This window comes from Melospiza georgiana, chromosome 3 (genome assembly GCF_028018845.1).
Source record: "Melospiza georgiana isolate bMelGeo1 chromosome 3, bMelGeo1.pri, whole genome shotgun sequence".
Taxonomy (NCBI): domain Eukaryota; kingdom Metazoa; phylum Chordata; class Aves; order Passeriformes; family Passerellidae; genus Melospiza; species Melospiza georgiana.
In genome coordinates this window covers 105,581,703-105,603,789 of record NC_080432.1, presented here as the reverse complement: position 1 = coordinate 105,603,789, position 22,087 = coordinate 105,581,703, and the positions used below count along the sequence as shown (strand labels likewise).

General features: G+C 54.0%; 4 protein-coding genes across 4 annotated transcripts; all 4 read left to right on the top strand.

Annotated features, from left to right (window-relative positions):
- The first annotated feature begins 1,575 nt into the window (after positions 1–1,575).
- Positions 1,576–2,878, top strand: LOC131081089 (inositol 1,4,5-trisphosphate receptor-interacting protein-like 1). Its single transcript, XM_058019951.1, is given in 2 exon segments — positions 1,576–2,507; positions 2,509–2,878. Coding segments are annotated over 2 exon segments (1,302 nt in total).
- A 3,830-nt stretch (positions 2,879–6,708) lies between these two features.
- LOC131081088 (inositol 1,4,5-trisphosphate receptor-interacting protein-like 1) lies at positions 6,709–9,272 on the top strand. The gene is given in 4 exon segments (XM_058019950.1): positions 6,709–6,808; positions 7,701–7,827; positions 7,936–8,832; positions 8,834–9,272. Coding segments are annotated over 4 exon segments (1,563 nt in total).
- A 1,558-nt stretch (positions 9,273–10,830) lies between these two features.
- Positions 10,831–12,439, top strand: LOC131081087 (inositol 1,4,5-trisphosphate receptor-interacting protein-like 1). The gene is given in 3 exon segments (XM_058019949.1): positions 10,831–10,994; positions 11,103–11,999; positions 12,001–12,439. Coding segments are annotated over 3 exon segments (1,500 nt in total).
- A 2,854-nt stretch (positions 12,440–15,293) lies between these two features.
- Positions 15,294–18,764, top strand: LOC131081086 (inositol 1,4,5-trisphosphate receptor-interacting protein-like 1). The gene is given in 5 exon segments (XM_058019948.1): positions 15,294–15,496; positions 16,302–16,375; positions 17,193–17,319; positions 17,428–18,324; positions 18,326–18,764. Coding segments are annotated over 5 exon segments (1,740 nt in total).
- The last annotated feature ends 3,323 nt before the right edge of the window (positions 18,765–22,087 follow it).

Sequence of the window (22,087 nt, the reverse complement as noted above, 5' to 3'; positions counted from 1 at the left end):
CCCATCCTTCTTTTAATTTGTTTCAATAAAGTGGGCTATTCCAGAATCTGGATTGTGCAAGCTCTTCTTGAACTTGAGCAGCACTAGTGCATTTGTAAATTCTACTAGTTGTGAATTTGTGATTGGGTGGGAGTAGGCACTGTTATTAACGAGAGTTTTTTAATAAACACACAAAATAATCCCTTCGTGTTGCTCCTCTCAGTTGTCTTCCTGGTGCAGCAGCCACTGATGACCATGGTGGCTTCAAAGATGATTATGCCCTGTGTTGTCCTTGCCTTCTGATGCCATGCTGGCCATCCCACCTGGGCTCCAAAACTCCCTGGCAGCTGTGGCTGGGCAGGCACCAGACATGAGCCACCGCTGCTGTGTCTCCTTGTGTTCACTGGGGTGACAATGAAGGTTGGGCCCATCCCAGATGCTCTGCTGGGCTTTGGCACTGCAGGAATGCACTTGTTGGACATGCAGAACGCTGTGCTATTGTGCTGTGTCGGCAGTGAGAATTGCCTGCTGGAAATCTCCTCCCCAACATCTACTCATCATCCTTGCGAAGCGTCCCCAGGGAATCAAGGTCCTCTGGCCGTGGCACAGCCGGAAGAGAGATCCTGCTATGGAGAAGCCCCATGTCACTTCCAGGCCATTCATTACTACACACCCAGGGGTGTCACACAGGTTCCAAGAGTGATCCCAAAAGCACACATGTCAGCAGCAAGGCAAGCAGTTCTATCTCTGAGCAGAAGACTTCCAGGAACAAAGCATTCATGGGTCACGTCGCCCATTTTGCGATTAGGAAGGCTTTGAGGCCTCCTACATGTTTTGTGAAGGGAAGAGCCAGGGTGTCCATGCGACCCATGGGTCTGCTGTATTTGCATGTCAGGTCTTTGCTTGCCAGGGGCCATTAGGATTCCCAGAGGTGCGGTAGAGATGGAGGGTGGGGCAGGCCTGGCCTGGATGCACACTGGCATGTGTGACATCACAGCCGCAGTGTGACAATGGGGGCAGCTGCCAGGAGGAGCAGCAGGTAACGCTGCCCCAGTGCAGCCTCGGCGAGCGGCGAGCGTGCACGCAGACAGGAGGCCTTGCTGAACGCGGAGAGAGGCCCACGGCAGAAACGCGAGTATTCGGGGAGCGGCTTCTCAGCGGGCATCCAGAGGCCAGTCCCTGGTGGCAGGGCCTTTGTCCAGGCCCTTTGTGCCGGTGCTGGGGCAGCGGCACAGGCCTGGCAGGCTGCCAGCCTCTGGGCCCCCTCTGTCCTGCCCTGAGATCCCTGGGGCTCCTCTCCCCACTTGCCCTATCAGTAGCTCCCTCCCATCCCCACTGGACCCCTGCTCAGTGTCCCAGGCCATGTTTGCCATTACATTATTTCTCTTGCTTGTGCAAGGCCTCACCCAGTACCCGCAGCAGGCCGGGGATGGGCTGGATGAGGCCACCCTGGAGCGCATGCAGCAGCGTGCTGAGTATCTGGAGCAGCAGATGACTCAGCTGATTCAGGAGCTGGAGCAGATGAAGCCGGAGCAGAGTGGTGGGGCCTGGGGAGCCCTGCCTGGGTGGCACTTCTGGGCTCTGAGCGGAATCCTCATGCTTCTCTTGGTGCTGTGGTTTGGACATGGGAAAAGTCAATGTGATCCAGACAACCGCGGCCACAAGGAGAGGTCCCGCAGCAACTTGGTGGAGGAGGAAGAAAGACGGAACGTTGTTGGAAATGTGGAAGAGGGCAATGTCGATGACAAGCAGGAGATGGCAAACGGAGAAGAAGACGATGGTATCAATGTGCAAAGGAAGCTTGGAAGCCTTTTAGAGGAGCGCATACAGGAGTTGCCTGTTCTGGATCTGGACAAAGGATTCTCCATGATCGCGGACCTGGTGGACAAACTCATCCACGTCTTTGGAGAAGGCTTGTCCAACAGTTTCTACCCGGTGCCACAACCAGCCATGGGAGTGGGCAGCGCCTTTGAAGGCTGCAGTCCCCATGCACAAGATGTTGTGTACCGTTTGCTTGTTCCCCTGAGTCCCCCTCCAGGACATGCCTTCCACCTGGAGCTGGACACTGCAGGAGTGGTCCAGAGGAACTTCTGTGTCCGTGTGGAGCAGGTGTGCACCTGCAGGAGGGAGAGGCTGGAGGAGGACATGCTGTGTTTCCTCCACCACCCCGAGGAGGAGCTGAGAAGGAAACAGGACCCCAGCCTCCTGCACACCCTGTGCACCGGCTGCTATCTAGATGTGGAGAAAACTGTCCACTGGTTCTATGGGTTTGTGAGAGTCGCCTGGCTGCTGTTGCCTGAATCGTGCCACTGGCGTTTAAGGTTGCAGCCTTCCAGCCGCTCCTGCAAATTTCAGCTGAGCAAAGACAAGGAAAGCTTCACGGTTGAGATGTTCTTTGCCGTGCAGCAAGGAGACTCAGATGTCTTTGTGAGCAGCCAGCCTACAGAAGTAGGCATCCCAAGCACAACGTGGCTGGAGACTTACGCCGTGGCAGAGGCAAAATTCTTCAGGCACATTTCCAGACAGGTCTCCCAGCCTGCAGCTCCTCACGGGCTTCCTGATGGGTGTAGGTTTCTCCAGCTATGTCCTGAAGACAGTGGTGATCCACCTCCTGAGCACTGTACCCCTGACAGGGTGGGGCAGGAGTGATTTTGGGCAGCGAGTGATGGCTATCCTGAAGTCCCTCCGCTGCTCACTGGAGATAAAACAGCTTCACAACTTTGTCATCGGCAATGAGAGCTTTCCTACGGAGATCAGCTTGCCCTCTGGCTTCCAGGTGGCTGTAGCACCCAGTCTCCTTGAGCACCTGGCTAGCAGTCCGGATACCCAAAGGAAGGCTGTGCAGGACTACAATTGCCTACTGGACCGGTTTGAACAACTGCTCATCCACAGCCATTGAAAGAGATCGTGGTGCACAGAGCTGTGCCTGTGGGGCCTCTTGACAGACCCTGTATATATTAACCTCCCGTAGTTAGTGCATTTACTTTGTGCTGTATATATTAGAACTCTGTAATTAATGCTCTTACCATATTTATTAATCTCCCATAATTAGTGCATTGATTATATATATATATGAGGACCCAGTAGTTAGTGAATGTACCATAGGTATTTGGACACTCTAGTTACTGCTTTTTCTGTAGATATACGTTAACAGCCTGTAGTTAGTGCCTTCAGGAATCCCCATCCTTCTTTGAATTTGTTTCAATAAATTGGGGTATTCCAGAATCTGGATTGTGCAAGCTCTTCTTGACCTTGAGCAGAACTAGTGCATTTGTATATTCTACTAGTTGTGAATTTGTGATTGGGTGGGAGTAGGCACTGTTATTAACGAGAGTTTTTTAATAAACACACAAAATAATCCCTTCGTGTTGCTCCTCTCAGTTGTCTTCCTGGTGCAGCAGCCACTGATGACCACGGTGGCTTCCATGATGATTTTGCCCTGTGTTGTCCTTGCCTTCTGATGCCATGCTGGCCATCCCACCTGGGCTCCAAAACTCCCTGGCAGCTGTGGCTGGGCAGGCACCAGACATGAGCCACCGCTGCTGTGACTCCTTGTGTTCACTGGGGTGACAATGAAGGTTGGGCCCATCCCAGATGCTCTGCTGGCCTTTGGCACTGCAGAAATGCACTTGTTGGACATGCAAAATGCTGTGCTATTGTGCTGTGTCGGGAGTGAGAATTGCCTGCTGGAAATCTCCTCCCCAACAGCTGCTCATCATCCTTACGAAGCATCTCCAGGGAATCAAGGTCCTCTGGCCGTGGCACAGCCGGAAGAGAGATCCTGCTATGGAGAAGCCCCATGTCACTTCCAGGCCATTCATTACTACACACCCAGGGGTGTCACACAGGTTCCAAGAGTGACCCCAAAAGCACACATGTCAGCAGCAAGGCAAGCAGTTCTATCTTTGAGCAGAAGACTTCCAGGAACAAAGCATTCATTGGTCATGTTACCCACTTTGCGATTAGGAAGGCTTTGAGGCCTCCTACATGTTTTGTGAAGGGAAGAGCCAGGGTGTCCATGCGACCCATGGGTCTGCTGTATTTGCATGTCAGGTCTTTGCTTGCCAGGGGCCATTAGGATTCCCAGAGGTGCGGTAGAGATGGAGGGTGGGGCAGGCCTGGCCTGGATGCACACTGGCATGTGTGACATCACAGCCGCAGTGTGACAATGGGGGCAGCTGCCAGGAGGAGCAGCAGGTAACGCTGCCCCAGTGCAGCCTCGGCGAGCGGCGAGCGTGCACGCAGACAGGAGGCTGTGCTGAACGCGGAGAGAGGACCACGGCAGAAACGCGAGTATTCGGGGAGCGGCTTCTCAGCGGGCATCCAGAGGCCAGTCCCTGGTGGCAGGGCCTTTGTCCAGGCCCTTTGTGCCGGTGCTGGGGCAGCGGCACAGGCCTGGCAGGCTGCCAGCCCCTGGGCCCCCTCTGTCCTGCCCTGAGATCCCTGGGGCTCCTCTCCCCACTTGCCCTATCAGTAGCTCCCTCCCATCCCCACTGAAGCCCTGCTCAGTGTCCCAGGCCATGTTGCCATTACATTCCTTCTCTTGCTTGTGCAAGGCCTCACCCAGTACCCGCAGCAGGCCGGGGGTGGGATGGATGAGGCCACCCTGGAGCGCATGCAGCAGCGTGCTGAGTATCTGGAGCAGCAGATGACTCAGCTGATTCAGGAGCTGGAGCAGATGAAGCCGGAGCAGAGTGGTGGGGCCTGGGGAGCCCTGCCTGGGTGGCACTTCTGGGCTCTGAGCGGAATCCTCGTGCTTCTCTTGGTGCTGTGGTTTGGACATGGGAAAAGTCAATGTGATCCAGACAACCGTGGCCACAAGGAGAGGTCCCGCAGCAACTTGGTGGAGGAGGAAGAAAGACGGAACGTTGTTGGAAATGTAGAAGAGCGCAATGTCGATGACAAGCAGGAGATGGCTAACGGAGAAGAAAACGATGGTATCAATGTGCAAAGGAAGCTTGGAAGCCTTTTAGAGGAGGGCATACAGGAGTTGCCTGTTCTGGATCTGGACAAAGGATTCTCCATGATCGTGGACCTGGTGGACAAACTCATCCACGTCTTTGGAGAAGGCTTGTCCAACAGTTTCTACCCGGTGCCACAACCAGCCATGGGAGTGGGCAGCACCTTTGAAGGCTGCAGTCCCCATGCACAAGATGTTGTGTACCCTTTGCTTGTTCCCCTGAGTCCCCCTCCAGGACATGCCTTCCACCTGGAGCTGGACACTGCAGGAGTGGTCCAGAGGAACTTCTGTGTCCGTGTGGAGCGGGTGTGCACCTGCAGGAGGGAGAGGCTGGAGGAGGACATGCTGTGTTTCCTCCACCACCCCGAGGAGGAGTTGAGAAGGAAACAGGACCCCAGCCTCCTGCACACCCTGTGCACCGGCTGCTATCTAGATGTGGAGAAAACTGTCCACTGGTTCTATGGGTTTGTGAGAGTCGCCTGGCTGCTGTTGCCTGAATCGTGCCACTGGCGTTTAAGGTTGCAGCCCTCCAGCCGCTCCTGCAAATTTCAGCTGAGCAAAGACAAGGAAAGCTTCACGGTTGAGATGTTCTTTGCCGTGCAGCAAGGAGACTCAGATGTCTTTGTGAGCAGCCAGCCTACAGAAGTAGGCATCCCAAGCACAACGTGGCTGGAGACTTACGCCGTGGCAGAGGCAAAATTCTTCAGGCACATTTCCAGACAGGTCTCCCAGCCTGCAGCTCCTCACGGGCTTCCTGATGGGTGTAGGTTTCTCCAGCTGTGTCCTGAAGACAGTGGTGATCCACCTCCTGAGCACTGTGTCCCTGACAGGGTGGGGCAGGAGTGATTTTGGGCAGCGAGAGATGGCTATCCTGAAGTCCCTCCGCTGCTCACTGGAGATAAAACAGCTTCACAACTTTGTCATCGGCAATGAGAGCTTTCCTACGGAGATCAGCTTGCCCTCTGGCTTCCAGGTGGCTGTAGCACCCAGTCTCCTTGAGCACCTGGCCAGAAGTCCAGATACCCAAAGGAAGGCTGTGCAGGACTACAATTGCCTGCAGCACCGGTTTGAACAACTGCTCATCCACAGCCATTGAAAGAGATCGTGGTGCACAGAGCTGTGCCTGTGGGGCCTCTTGACAGACCCTGTATATATTAACCTCCCATAGTTAGTGCATTTACTTTGTGCTGTATATATTAGAACTCTGTAATTAATGCTCTTACTATATTTATTATTCTCCCATAATTAGTGCATTTATTATATATATATATGAGGACCCAGTAGTTAGTGAATGTACCATAGGTATTCGGACACTCTAGTTACTGCTTTTTCTGTAGATATACGTTAATAGCCTGTAGTTAGTGCCTTCAGGAATCCCCATCCTTCTTTTAATTTGTTTCAATAAATTGGGCTATTCCAGAATCTGGATTGTGCAAGCTGTTCTTGAACTTGAGCAGAAGTAGTGCATTTGTATATTCTACTAGTTGTGAATTTGTGATTGGGTGGGAGTAGGCAATGTTATTAACGAGAGTTTTTTAATAAACACACAAAATAATCCCTTCGTGTTGCTCCTCTCAGTTGTCTTCCTGGTGCAGCAGCCACTGATGACCACGGTGGCTTCCATGATGATTTTGCCCTGTGTTGTCCTTGCCTTCTGATGCCATGCTGGCCATCCCACCTGGGCTCCAAAACTCCCTGGCAGCTGTGGCTGGGCAGGCACCAGACATGAGCCACCGCTGCTGTGACTCCTTGTGTTCACTGGGGTGACAATGAAGGTTGGGCCCATCCCAGATGCTCTGCTGGATTTTGGCACTGCAGGAATGCACTTGTTGGACATGCAGAACGCTGTGCTATTGTGCTGTGTCGGCAGTGAGAATTGCCTGCTGGAAATCTCCTCCCCAACAGCTGCTCATCATCCTTACGAAGCGTCTCCAGGGAATCAAGGTCCTCTGGCCGTGGCACAGCCGGAAGAGAGATGCTGATATGGAGAAGCGCCATGTCACTTCCAGGCCATTCATTACTACACACCCAGGGGTGTCACACAGGTTCCAAGAGTGACCCCAAAAGCACACATGTCAGCAGCAAGGCAAGCAGTTCTATCTTTGAGCAGAAGACTTCCAGGAACAAAGCATTCATTGGTCATGTTACCCACTTTGCGATTAGGAAGGCTTTGAGGCCTCCTACATGTTTTGTGAAGGGAAGAGCCAGGGTGTCCATGCGACCCATGGTTCTGCTGTATTTGCATGTCAGGTCTTTGCTTGCCAGGGGCCATTAGGATTCCCAGAGGTGCGGTAGAGATGGAGGGTGGGGCAGGCCTGGCCTGGATGCACACTGGCATGTGTGACATCACAGCCGCAGTGTGACAATGGGGGCAGCTGCCAGGAGGAGCAGCAGGTAACGCTGCCCCAGTGCAGCCTCGGCGAGCGGCGAGCGGCGAGCGTGCACGCAGACAGGAGGCTGTGCTGAACGCGGAGAGAGGCCCACGGCAGAAACGCGAGTATTCGGGGAGCGGCTTCTCAGCGGGCATCCAGAGGCCAGTCCCTGGTGGCAGGGCCTTTGTCCAGGCCCTTTGTGCCGGTGCTGGTGCAGCGGCACAGGCCTGGCAGGCTGCCAGCCCCTGGGGCCCCTCTGTCCTGCCCTGAGATCCCTGAGGCTCCTCTCCCCACTTGCCCTATCAGTAGCTCCCTCCCATCCCCACTGAAGCCCTGCTCAGTGTCCCAGGCCATGTTTGCCATTACATTCCTTCTCTTGCTTGTGCAAGGCCTCACCCAGTACCCGCAGCAGGCCGGGGATGGGCTGGATGAGGCCACCCTGGAGCGCATGCAGCAGCGTGCTGAGTATCTGGAGCAGCAGATGACTCAGCTGATTCAGGAGCTGGAGCAGATGAAGCCGGAGCAGAGTGGTGGGGCCTGGGGAGCCCTGCCTGGGTGGCACTTCTGGGCTCTGAGCGGAATCCTCGTGCTTCTCTTGGTGCTGTGGTTTGGACATGGGAAAAGTCAATGTGATCCAGACAACCGTGGCCACAAGGAGAGGTCCCGCAGCAACTTGGTGGAGGAGGAAGAAAGACGGAACGTTGTTGGAAATGTGGAAGAGCGCAATGTCGATGACAAGCAGGAGATGGCTAACGGAGAAGAAGACGATGGTATCAATGTGCAAAGGAAGCTTGGAAGCCTTTTAGAGGAGGGCATACAGGAGTTGCCTGTTCTGGATCTGGACAAAGGATTCTCCATGATCGTGGACCTGGTGGACAAACTCATCCACGTCTTTGGAGAAGGCTTGTCCAACAGTTTCTACCCGGTGCCACAACCAGCCATGGGAGTGGGCAGCACCTTTGAAGGCTGCAGTCCCCATGCACAAGATGTTGTGTACCGTTTGCTTGTTCCCCTGAGTCCCCCTCCAGGACATGCCTTCCACCTGGAGCTGGACACTGCAGGAGTGGTCCAGAGGAACTTCTGTGTCCGTGTAGAGCGGGTGTGCACCTGCAGGAGGGAGAGGCTGGAGGAGGACATGCTGTGTTTCCTCCACCACCCCGAGGAGGAGCTGAGAAGGAAACAGGACCCCAGCCTCCTGCACACCCTGTGCACCGGCTGCTATCTAGATGTGGAGAAAACTGTCCACTGGTTCTATGGGTTTGTGAGAGTCGCCTGGCTGCTGTTGCCTGAATCGTGCCACTGGCGTTTAAGGTTGCAGCCCTCCAGCCGCTCCTGCAAATTTCAGCTGAGCAAAGACAAGGAAAGCTTCACGGTTGAGATGTTCTTTGCCGTGCAACAAGGAGACTCAGATGTCTTTGTGAGCAGCCAGCCTACAGAAGTAGGCATCCCAAGCACAACGTGGCTGGAGACTTACGCCGTGGCAGAGGCAAAATTCTTCAGGCACATTTCCAGACAGGTCTCCCAGCCTGCAGCTCCTCACGGGCTTCCTGATGGGTGTAGGTTTCTCCAGCTGTGTCCTGAAGACAGTGGTGATCCACCTCCTGAGCACTGTGTCCCTGACAGGGTGGGGCAGGAGTGATTTTGGGCAGCGAGTGATGGCAATCCTGAAGTCCCTCCGCTGCTCACTGGAGATAAAACAGCTTCACCACTTTGTCATCGGCAATGAGAGCTTTCCTACGGAGATCAGCTTGCCCTCTGGCTTCCAGGTGGCTGTAGCACCCAGTCTCCTAGAGCACCTGGCCAGAAATCCAGATACCCAAAGGAAGGCCGTGCAGGACTACAATTGCCTGCAGCACCGGTTTGAACAACTGCTCATCCACAGCCATTGGAAGAGATCGTGGTGCACAGAGCTGTGCCTGTGGGGCCTCTTGACAGACCCTGTATATATTAACCTCCCGTAGTTAGTGCATTTACTTTGTGCTGTATATATTAGAACTCTGTAATTAATGCTCTTACTATATTCATTAATCTCCCATAATTGATGCATTTATTATATATATATATATTAGGACCCAGTAGTTAATGAATGTACCATAGGTATTCGGACACTCTAGTTACTGGTTTTTCTATAGATATACGTTAACAGCCTGTAGTTAGTGCCTTCAGGAATCCCCATCCTTCTTTGAATTTGTTTCAATAAACTGGGCTATTCCAGAATCTGAATTGTGCAAGCTCTTCTTGACCTTGAGCAGAACTAGTGCATTTGTATATTCTACTAGTTGTGAATTTGTGATTGGGTGGGAGTAGGCACTGTTATTAACGAGAGTTTTTTAATAAACACACAAAATAATCCCTTCGTGTTGCTCCTCTCAGTTGTCTTCCTGGTGCAGCAGCCACTGATGACCACGGTGGCTTCAAAGATGATTTTGCCCTGTGTTGTCCTTGCCTTCTGATGCCATGCTGGCCATCCCACCTGGGCTCCAAAACTCCCTGGCAGCTGTGGCTGGGCAGGCACCAGACATGAGCCACCGCTGCTGTGACTCCTTGTGTTCACTGGGGTGACAATGAAGGTTGGGCCCATCCCAGATGCTCTGCTGGCCTTTGGCACTGCAGAAATGCACTTGTTGGACATGCAAAATGCTGTGCTATTGTGCTGTGTCGGGAGTGAGAATTGTCTGCTGGAAATCTCCTCCCCAACAGCTGCTCATCATCTTTACGAAGCATCTCCAGGGAATCAAGGTCCTCTGGCCGTGGCACAGCCGGAAGAGAGATGCTGATATGGAGAAGCCCCATGTCACTTCCAGGCCATTCATTACTACACACCCAGGGGTGTCACACAGGTTCCAAGAGTGACCCCAAAAGCACACATGTCAGCAGCAAGGCAAGCAGTTCTATCTCTGAGCAGAAGACTTCCAGGAACAAAGCATTCATGGGTCACGTCACCCATTTTGCGATTAGGAAGGCTTTGAGGCCTCCTACATGTTTTGTGAAGGGAAGAGCCAGGGTGTCCATGCGACCCATGGGTCTGCTGTATTTGCATGTCAGGTCTTTGCTTGCCAGGGGCCATTAGGATTCCCAGAGGTGCGGTAGAGATGGAGGGTGGGGCAGGCCTGGCCTGGATGCACACTGGCATGTGTGACATCACAGCCGCAGTGTGACAATGGGGGCAGCTGCCAGGAGGAGCAGCAGGTAACGCTGCCCCAGTGCAGCCTCGGCGAGCGGCGAGCGGCGAGCGTGCACGCAGACAGGAGGCTGTGCTGAACGCGGAGAGAGGCCCACGGCAGAAACGCGAGTATTCGGGGAGCGGCTTCTCAGCGGGCATCCAGAGGCCAGTCCCTGGTGGCAGGGCCTTTGTCCAGGCCCTTTGTGCCGGTGCTGGTGCAGCGGCACAGGCCTGGCAGGCTGCCAGCCCCTGGGGCCCCTCTGTCCTGCCCTGAGATCCCTGAGGCTCCTCTCCCCACTTGCCCTATCAGTAGCTCCCTCCCATCCCCACTGAAGCCCTGCTCAGTGTCCCAGGCCATGTTTGCCATTACATTCCTTCTCTTGCTTGTGCAAGGCCTCACCCAGTACCCGCAGCAGGCCGGGGATGGGCTGGATGAGGCCACCCTGGAGCGCATGCAGCAGCGTGCTGAGTATCTGGAGCAGCAGATGACTCAGCTGATTCAGGAGCTGGAGCAGATGAAGCCGGAGCAGAGTGGTGGGGCCTGGGGAGCCCTGCCTGGGTGGCACTTCTGGGCTCTGAGCGGAATCCTCGTGCTTCTCTTGGTGCTGTGGTTTGGACATGGGAAAAGTCAATGTGATCCAGACAACCGTGGCCACAAGGAGAGGTCCCGCAGCAACTTGGTGGAGGAGGAAGAAAGACGGAACGTTGTTGGAAATGTGGAAGAGCGCAATGTCGATGACAAGCAGGAGATGGCTAACGGAGAAGAAGACGATGGTATCAATGTGCAAAGGAAGCTTGGAAGCCTTTTAGAGGAGGGCATACAGGAGTTGCCTGTTCTGGATCTGGACAAAGGATTCTCCATGATCGTGGACCTGGTGGACAAACTCATCCACGTCTTTGGAGAAGGCTTGTCCAACAGTTTCTACCCGGTGCCACAACCAGCCATGGGAGTGGGCAGCACCTTTGAAGGCTGCAGTCCCCATGCACAAGATGTTGTGTACCGTTTGCTTGTTCCCCTGAGTCCCCCTCCAGGACATGCCTTCCACCTGGAGCTGGACACTGCAGGAGTGGTCCAGAGGAACTTCTGTGTCCGTGTAGAGCGGGTGTGCACCTGCAGGAGGGAGAGGCTGGAGGAGGACATGCTGTGTTTCCTCCACCACCCCGAGGAGGAGCTGAGAAGGAAACAGGACCCCAGCCTCCTGCACACCCTGTGCACCGGCTGCTATCTAGATGTGGAGAAAACTGTCCACTGGTTCTATGGGTTTGTGAGAGTCGCCTGGCTGCTGTTGCCTGAATCGTGCCACTGGCGTTTAAGGTTGCAGCCCTCCAGCCGCTCCTGCAAATTTCAGCTGAGCAAAGACAAGGAAAGCTTCACGGTTGAGATGTTCTTTGCCGTGCAACAAGGAGACTCAGATGTCTTTGTGAGCAGCCAGCCTACAGAAGTAGGCATCCCAAGCACAACGTGGCTGGAGACTTACGCCGTGGCAGAGGCAAAATTCTTCAGGCACATTTCCAGACAGGTCTCCCAGCCTGCAGCTCCTCACGGGCTTCCTGATGGGTGTAGGTTTCTCCAGCTGTGTCCTGAAGACAGTGGTGATCCACCTCCTGAGCACTGTGTCCCTGACAGGGTGGGGCAGGAGTGATTTTGGGCAGCGAGTGATGGCAATCCTGAAGTCCCTCCGCTGCTCACTGGAGATAAAACAGCTTCACCACTTTGTCATCGGCAATGAGAGCTTTCCTACGGAGATCAGCTTGCCCTCTGGCTTCCAGGTGGCTGTAGCACCCAGTCTCCTAGAGCACCTGGCCAGAAATCCAGATACCCAAAGGAAGGCCGTGCAGGACTACAATTGCCTGCAGCACCGGTTTGAACAACTGCTCATCCACAGCCATTGGAAGAGATCGTGGTGCACAGAGCTGTGCCTGTGGGGCCTCTTGACAGACCCTGTATATATTAACCTCCCGTAGTTAGTGCATTTACTTTGTGCTGTATATATTAGAACTCTGTAATTAATGCTCTTACTATATTCATTAATCTCCCATAATTGATGCATTTATTATATATATATATATTAGGACCCAGTAGTTAATGAATGTACCATAGGTATTCGGACACTCTAGTTACTGGTTTTTCTATAGATATACGTTAACAGCCTGTAGTTAGTGCCTTCAGGAATCCCCATCCTTCTTTGAATTTGTTTCAATAAACTGGGCTATTCCAGAATCTGAATTGTGCAAGCTCTTCTTGACCTTGAGCAGAACTAGTGCATTTGTATATTCTACTAGTTGTGAATTTGTGATTGGGTGGGAGTAGGCACTGTTATTAACGAGAGTTTTTTAATAAACACACAAAATAATCCCTTCGTGTTGCTCCTCTCAGTTGTCTTCCTGGTGCAGCAGCCACTGATGACCACGGTGGCTTCCATGATGATTTTGCCCTGTGTTGTCCTTGCCTTCTGATGCCATGCTGGCCATCCCACCTGGGCTCCAAAACTCCCTGGCAGCTGTGGCTGGGCAGGCACCAGACATGAGCCACCGCTGCTGTGACTCCTTGTGTTCACTGGGGTGACAATGAAGGTTGGGCCCATCCCAGATGCTCTGCTGGCCTTTGGCACTGCAGAAATGCACTTGTTGGACATGCAAAATGCTGTGCTATTGTGCTGTGTCGGGAGTGAGAATTGTCTGCTGGAAATCTCCTCCCCAACAGCTGCTCATCATCTTTACGAAGCATCTCCAGGGAATCAAGGTCCTCTGGCCGTGGCACAGCCGGAAGAGAGATGCTGATATGGAGAAGCCCCATGTCACTTCCAGGCCATTCATTACTACACACCCAGGGGTGTCACACAGGTTCCAAGAGTGACCCCAAAAGCACACATGTCAGCAGCAAGGCAAGCAGTTCTATCTCTGAGCAGAAGACTTCCAGGAACAAAGCATTCATGGGTCACGTCACCCATTTTGCGATTAGGAAGGCTTTGAGGCCTCCTACATGTTTTGTGAAGGGAAGAGCCTGGGTGTCCATGCGACCCATGGGTCTGCTGTATTTGCATGTCAGGTCTTTGCTTGCCAGGGGCCATTAGGATTCCCAGAGGTGCGGTAGAGATGGAGGGTGGGGCAGGCCTGGCCTGGATGCACACTGGCATGTGTGACATCACAGCCGCAGTGTGACAATGGGGGCAGCTGCCAGGAGGAGCAGCAGGTAACGCTGCCCCAGTGCAGCCTCGGCGAGCGGCGAGCGTGCACGCAGACAGGAGGCTGTGCTGAACGCGGAGAGAGGCCCACGGCAGAAACGCGAGTATTCGGGGAGCGGCTTCTCAGCGGGCATCCAGAGGCCAGTCCCTGGTGGCAGGGCCTTTGTCCAGGCCCGTTGTGCCGGTGCTGGGGCAGCGGCACAGGCCTGGCAGGCTGCCAGCCCCTGGGCCCCCTCTGTCCTGCCTTGAGATCCCTGGGGCTCCTCTCCCCACTTGCCCTATCAGTAGCTCCCTCCCATCCCCACTGGACCCCTGCTCAGTGTCCCAGGCCATGTTTGCCATTACATTCCTTCTCTTGCTTGTGCAAGGCCTCACCCAGTACCCGCAGCAGGCCGGGGATGGGCTGGATGAGGCCACCCTGGAGCGCATGCAGCAGCGTGCTGAGTATCTGGAGCAGCAGATGACTCAGCTGATTCAGGAGCTGGAGCAGATGAAGCCGGAGCAGAGTGGTGGGGCCTGGGGAGCCCTGCCTGGGTGGCACTTCTGGGCTCTGAGCGGAATCCTCGTGCTTCTCTTGGTGCTGTGGTTTGGACATGGGAAAAGTCAATGTGATCCAGACAACCGCAGTCACAAGGAGAGGTCCAGCAGCAACTTGGTGGAGGAGGAAGAAAGACGGAACGTTGTTGGAAATGTAGAAGAGCGCAATGTCGATGACAAGCAGGAGATGGCTAACGGAGAAGAAGATGATGGTATCAATGTGCAAAGGAAGCTTGGAAGCCTTTTAGAGGAGGGCATACAGGAGTTGCCTGTTCTGGATCTGGACAAAGGATTCTCCATGATCGTGGACCTGGTGGACAAACTCATCCACGTCTTTGGAGAAGGCTTGTCCAACAGTTTCTACCCGGTGCCACAACCAGCCATGGGAGTGGGCAGCACCTTTGAAGGCTGCAGTCCCCATGCACAAGATGTTGTGTACCGTTTGCTTGTTCCCCTGAGTCCCCCTCCAGGACATGCCTTCCACCTGGAGCTGGACACTGCAGGAGTGGTCCAGAGGAACTTCTGTGTCCGTGTGGAGCGGGTGTGCACCTGCAGGAGGGAGAGGCTGGAGGAGGACATGCTGTGTTTCCTCCACCACCCCGAGGAGGAGTTGAGAAGGAAACAGGACCCCAGCCTCCTGCACACCCTGTGCACCGGCTGCTATCTAGATGTGGAGAAAACTGTCCACTGGTTCTATGGGTTTGTGAGAGTCGCCTGGCTGCTGTTGCCTGAATCGTGCCACTGGCGTTTAAGGTTGCAGCCCTCCAGCCGCTCCTGCAAATTTCAGCTGAGCAAAGACAAGGAAAGCTTCACGGTTGAGATGTTCTTTGCCGTGCAGCAAGGAGACTCAGATGTCTTTGTGAGCAGCCAGCCTACAGAAGTAGGCATCCCAAGCACAACGTGGCTGGAGACTTACGCCGTGGCAGAGGCAAAATTCTTCAGGCACATTTCCAGACAGGTCTCCCAGCCTGCAGCTCCTCAAGGGCTTCCTGATGGGTGTAGGTTTCTCCAGCTGTGTCCTGAAGACAGTGGTGATCCACCTCCTGAGCACTGTGTCCCTGACAGGGTGGGGCAGGAGTGATTTTGGGCAGCGAGAGATGGCTATCCTGAAGTCCCTCCGCTGCTCACTGGAGATAAAACAGCTTCACAACTTTGTCATCGGCAATGAGAGCTTTCCTACGGAGATCAGCTTGCCCTCTGGCTTCCAGGTGGCTGTAGCACCCAGTCTCCTTGAGCACCTGGCCAGAAGTCCAGATACCCAAAGGAAGGCCGTGCAGGACTACAATTGCCTGCAGCACCGGTTTGAACAACTGCTCATCCACAGCCATTGGAAGAGATCGTGGTGCACAGAGCTGTGCCTGTGGGGCCTCTTGACAGACCCTGTTTATATTAACCTCCCGTAGTTAGTGCATTTACTTTGTGCTGTATATATTAGAACTCTGTAATTAATGCTCTTACTATATTTATTATTCTCCCATAATTAGTGCATTTATTATATATATATATGAGGACCCAGTAGTTAGTGAATGTACCATAGGTATTCGGACACTCTAGTTACTGCTTTTTCTGTAGATATACGTTAATAGCCTGTAGTTAGTGCCTTCAGGAATCCCCATCCTTCTTTTAATTTGTTTCAATAAATTGGGCTATTCCAGAATCTGGATTGTGCAAGCTGTTCTTGAACTTGAGCAGAAGTAGTGCATTTGTATATTCTACTAGTTGTGAATTTGTGATTGGGTGGGAGTAGGCAATGTTATTAACGAGAGCTTCTTAATAAACACACAAAATAATCCCTTCGTGTTGCTCCTCTCAGTTGTCTTCCTGGTGCAGCAGCCACTGATGACCACGGTGGCTTCAAAGATGATTTTGCCCTGTGTTGTCCTTGCCTTCTGATGCCATGCTGGCCATCCCACCTGGGCTCCAAAACTCCCTGGCAGCTGTGGCTGGGCAGGCACCAGACATGAGCCACCGCTGCTGTGACTCCTTGTGTTCACTGGGGTGACAATGAAGGTTGGGCCCATCCCAGATGCTCTGCTGGCCTTTGGCACTGCAGAAATGAACTTGTTGCACATGCAGAACGCTGTGCTATTGTGCTGTGTCTGCAGTGAGAATTGCCTGCTGGAAATCGCCTCCCCCACAGGTGCTCATCATCCTTACGAAGCGTCCCCAGGGAATCAAGGTCCTCTGGCCATGGCACAGCCGGAAGAGAGATGCTGATATGGAGAAGCGCCATGTCACTTCCAGGCCATTCATTACTACACACCCAGGGGTGTCACACAGGTTCCAAGAGTGACCCCAAAAGCACACATGTCAGCAGCAAGGCAAGCAGTTCTATCTTTGAGCAGAAGACTTCCAGGAACAAAGCATTCATTGGTCATGTTACCCACTTTGCGATTAGGAAGGCTTTGAGGCCTCCTACATGTTTTGTGAAGGGAAGAGCCAGGGTGTCCATGCGACCCATGGGTCTGCTGTATTTGCATGTCAGGTCTTTGCTTGCCAGGGGCCATTAGGATTCCCAGAGGTGCGGTAGAGATGGAGGGTGGGGCAGGCCTGGCCTGGATGCACACTGGCATGTGTGACATCACAGCCGCAGTGTGACAATGGGGGCAGCTGCCAGGAGGAGCAGCAGGTAACGCTGCCCCAGTGCAGCCTCGGCGAGCGGCGAGCGGCGAGCGTGCACGCAGACAGGAGGCTGTGCTGAACGCGGAGAGAGGCCCACGGCAGAAACGCGAGTATTCGGGGAGCGGCTTCTCAGCGGGCATCCAGAGGCCAGTCCCTGGTGGCAGGGCCTTTGTCCAGGCCCTTTGTGCCGGTGCTGGTGCAGCGGCACAGGCCTGGCAGGCTGCCAGCCCCTGGGGCCCCTCTGTCCTGCCCTGAGATCCCTGAGGCTCCTCTCCCCACTTGCCCTATCAGTAGCTCCCTCCCATCCCCACTGAAGCCCTGCTCAGTGTCCCAGGCCATGTTTGCCATTACATTCCTTCTCTTGCTTGTGCAAGGCCTCACCCAGTACCCGCAGCAGGCCGGGGATGGGCTGGATGAGGCCACCCTGGAGCGCATGCAGCAGCGTGCTGAGTATCTGGAGCAGCAGATGACTCAGCTGATTCAGGAGCTGGAGCAGATGAAGCCGGAGCAGAGTGGTGGGGCCTGGGGAGCCCTGCCTGGGTGGCACTTCTGGGCTCTGAGCGGAATCCTCGTGCTTCTCTTGGTGCTGTGGTTTGGACATGGGAAAAGTCAATGTGATCCAGACAACCGTGGCCACAAGGAGAGGTCCCGCAGCAACTTGGTGGAGGAGGAAGAAAGACGGAACGTTGTTGGAAATGTGGAAGAGCGCAATGTCGATGACAAGCAGGAGATGGCTAACGGAGAAGAAGACGATGGTATCAATGTGCAAAGGAAGCTTGGAAGCCTTTTAGAGGAGGGCATACAGGAGTTGCCTGTTCTGGATCTGGACAAAGGATTCTCCATGATCGTGGACCTGGTGGACAAACTCATCCACGTCTTTGGAGAAGGCTTGTCCAACAGTTTCTACCCGGTGCCACAACCAGCCATGGGAGTGGGCAGCACCTTTGAAGGCTGCAGTCCCCATGCACAAGATGTTGTGTACCGTTTGCTTGTTCCCCTGAGTCCCCCTCCAGGACATGCCTTCCACCTGGAGCTGGACACTGCAGGAGTGGTCCAGAGGAACTTCTGTGTCCGTGTAGAGCGGGTGTGCACCTGCAGGAGGGAGAGGCTGGAGGAGGACATGCTGTGTTTCCTCCACCACCCCGAGGAGGAGCTGAGAAGGAAACAGGACCCCAGCCTCCTGCACACCCTGTGCACCGGCTGCTATCTAGATGTGGAGAAAACTGTCCACTGGTTCTATGGGTTTGTGAGAGTCGCCTGGCTGCTGTTGCCTGAATCGTGCCACTGGCGTTTAAGGTTGCAGCCCTCCAGCCGCTCCTGCAAATTTCAGCTGAGCAAAGACAAGGAAAGCTTCACGGTTGAGATGTTCTTTGCCGTGCAACAAGGAGACTCAGATGTCTTTGTGAGCAGCCAGCCTACAGAAGTAGGCATCCCAAGCACAACGTGGCTGGAGACTTACGCCGTGGCAGAGGCAAAATTCTTCAGGCACATTTCCAGACAGGTCTCCCAGCCTGCAGCTCCTCACGGGCTTCCTGATGGGTGTAGGTTTCTCCAGCTGTGTCCTGAAGACAGTGGTGATCCACCTCCTGAGCACTGTGTCCCTGACAGGGTGGGGCAGGAGTGATTTTGGGCAGCGAGTGATGGCAATCCTGAAGTCCCTCCGCTGCTCACTGGAGATAAAACAGCTTCACAACTTTGTCATCGGCAATGAGAGCTTTCCTACGGAGATCAGCTTGCCCTCTGGCTTCCAGGTGGCTGTAGCACCCAGTCTCCTAGAGCACCTGGCCAGAAATCCAGATACCCAAAGGAAGGCCGTGCAGGACTACAATTGCCTGCAGCACCGGTTTGAACAACTGCTCATCCACAGCCATTGGAAGAGATCGTGGTGCACAGAGCTGTGCCTGTGGGGCCTCTTGACAGACCCTGTATATATTAACCTCCCGTAGTTAGTGCATTTACTTTGTGCTGTATATATTAGAACTCTGTAATTAATGCTCTTACTATATTCATTAATCTCCCATAATTGATGCATTTATTATATATATATATATTAGGACCCAGTAGTTAATGAATGTACCATAGGTATTCGGACACTCTAGTTACTGGTTTTTCTATAGATATACGTTAACAGCCTGTAGTTAGTGCCTTCAGGAATCCCCATCCTTCTTTGAATTTGTTTCAATAAACTGGGCTATTCCAGAATCTGAATTGTGCAAGCTCTTCTTGACCTTGAGCAGAACTAGTGCATTTGTATATTCTACTAGTTGTGAATTTGTGATTGGGTGGGAGTAGGCACTGTTATTAACGAGAGTTTTTTAATAAACACACAAAATAATCCCTTCGTGTTGCTCCTCTCAGTTGTCTTCCTGGTGCAGCAGCCACTGATGACCACGGTGGCTTCAAAGATGATTTTGCCCTGTGTTGTCCTTGCCTTCTGATGCCATGCTGGCCATCCCACCTGGGCTCCAAAACTCCCTGGCAGCTGTGGCTGGGCAGGCACCAGACATGAGCCACCGCTGCTGTGACTCCTTGTGTTCACTGGGGTGACAATGAAGGTTGGGCCCATCCCAGATGCTCTGCTGGCCTTTGGCACTGCAGAAATGCACTTGTTGGACATGCAAAATGCTGTGCTATTGTGCTGTGTCGGGAGTGAGAATTGTCTGCTGGAAATCTCCTCCCCAACAGCTGCTCATCATCTTTACGAAGCATCTCCAGGGAATCAAGGTCCTCTGGCCGTGGCACAGCCGGAAGAGAGATCCTGCTATGGAGAAGCCCCATGTCACTTCCAGGCCATTCATTACTACACACCCAGGGGTGTCACACAGGTTCCAAGAGTGACCCCAAAAGCACACATGTCAGCAGCAAGGCAAGCAGTTCTATCTCTGAGCAGAAGACTTCCAGGAACAAAGCATTCATGGGTCACGTCACCCATTTTGCGATTAGGAAGGCTTTGAGGCCTCCTACATGTTTTGTGAAGGGAAGAGCCCGGGTGTCCATGCGACCCATGGGTCTGCTGTATTTGCATGTCAGGTCTAGGCTTGCCAGGGGCCATTAGGATTCCCAGAGGTGCGGTAGAGATGGAGGGTGGGGCAGGCCTGGCCTGGATGCACACTGGCATGTGTGACATCACAGCCGCAGTGTGACAATGGGGGCAGCTGCCAGGAGGAGCAGCAGGTAACGCTGCCCCAGTGCAGCCTCGGCGAGCGGCGAGCGTGCACGCAGACAGGAGGCTGTGCTGAACGCGGAGAGAGGCCCACGGCAGAAACGCGAGTATTCGGGGAGCGGCTTCTCAGCGGGCATCCAGAGGCCAGTCCCTGGTGGCAGGGCCTTTGTCCAGGCCCGTTGTGCCGGTGCTGGGGCAGCGGCACAGGCCTGGCAGGCTGCCAGCCCCTGGGCCCCCTCTGTCCTGCCTTGAGATCCCTGGGGCTCCTCTCCCCACTTGCCCTATCAGTAGCTCCCTCCCATCCCCACTGAAGCCCTGCTCAGTGTCCCAGGCCATGTTTGCCATTACATTCCTTCTCTTGCTTGTGCAAGGCCTCACCCAGTACCCGCAGCAGGCCGGGGATGGGCTGGATGAGGCCACCCTGGAGCGCATGCAGCAGCGTGCTGAGTATCTGGAGCAGCAGATGACTCAGCTGATTCAGGAGCTGGAGCAGATGAAGCCGGAGCAGAGTGGTGGGGCCTGGGGAGCCCTGCCTGGGTGGCACTTCTGGGCTCTGAGCGGAATCCTCGTGCTTCTCTTGGTGCTGTGGTTTGGACATGGGAAAAGTCAATGTGATCCAGACAACCGCAGTCACAAGGAGAGGTCCAGCAGCAACTTGGTGGAGGAGGAAGAAAGACGGAACGTTGTTGGAAATGTGGAAGAGCGCAATGTCGATGACAAGCAGGAGATGGCTAACGGAGAAGAAGATGATGGTATCAATGTGCAAAGGAAGCTTGGAAGCCTTTTAGAGGAGGGCATACAGGAGTTGCCTGTTCTGGATCTGGACAAAGGATTCTCCATGATCGTGGACCTGGTGGACAAACTCATCCACGTCTTTGGAGAAGGCTTGTCCAACAGTTTCTACCCGGTGCCACAACCAGCCATGGGAGTGGGCAGCGCCTTTGAAGGCTGCAGTCCCCATGCACAAGATGTTGTGTACCGTTTGCTTGTTCCCCTGAGTCCCCCTCCAGGACATGCCTTCCACCTGGAGCTGGACACTGCAGGAGTGGTCCAGAGGAACTTCTGTGTCCGTGTAGAGCGGGTGTGCACCTGCAGGAGGGAGAGGCTGGAGGAGGACATGCTGTGTTTCCTCCACCACCCCGAGGAGGAGTTGAGAAGGAAACAGGACCCCAGCCTCCTGCACACCCTGTGCACCGGCTGCTATCTAGATGTGGAGAAAACTGTCCACTGGTTCTATGGGTTTGTGAGAGTCGCCTGGCTGCTGTTGCCTGAATCGTGCCACTGGCGTTTAAGGTTGCAGCCCTCCAGCCGCTCCTGCAAATTTCAGCTGAGCAAAGACAAGGAAAGCTTCACGGTTGAGATGTTCTTTGCCGTGCAGCAAGGAGACTCAGATGTCTTTGTGAGCAGCCAGCCTACAGAAGTAGGCATCCCAAGCACAACGTGGCTGGAGACTTACGCCGTGGCAGAGGCAAAATTCTTCAGGCACATTTCCAGACAGGTCTCCCAGCCTGCAGCTCCTCAAGGGCTTCCTGATGGGTGTAGGTTTCTCCAGCTGTGTCCTGAAGACAGTGGTGATCCACCTCCTGAGCACTGTACCCCTGACAGGGTGGGGCAGGAGTGATTTTGGGCAGCGAGAGATGGCTATCCTGAAGTCCCTCCGCTGCTCACTGGAGATAAAACAGCTTCACAACTTTGTCATCGGCAATGAGAGCTTTCCTACGGAGATCAGCTTGCCCTCTGGCTTCCAGGTGGCTGTAGCACCCAGTCTCCTTGAGCACCTGGCCAGAAGTCCAGATACCCAAAGGAAGGCCGTGCAGGACTACAATTGCCTGCAGCACCGGTTTGAACAACTGCTCATCCACAGCCATTGGAAGAGATCGTGGTGCACAGAGCTGTGCCTGTGGGGCCTCTTGACAGACCCTGTATATATTAACCTCCCGTAGTTAGTGCATTTACTTTGTGCTGTATATATTAGAACTCTGTAATTAATGCTCTTACTATATTTATTATTCTCCCATAATTAGTGCATTTATTATATATATATATGAGGACCCAGTAGTTAGTGAATGTACCATAGGTATTCGGACACTCTAGTTACTGCTTTTT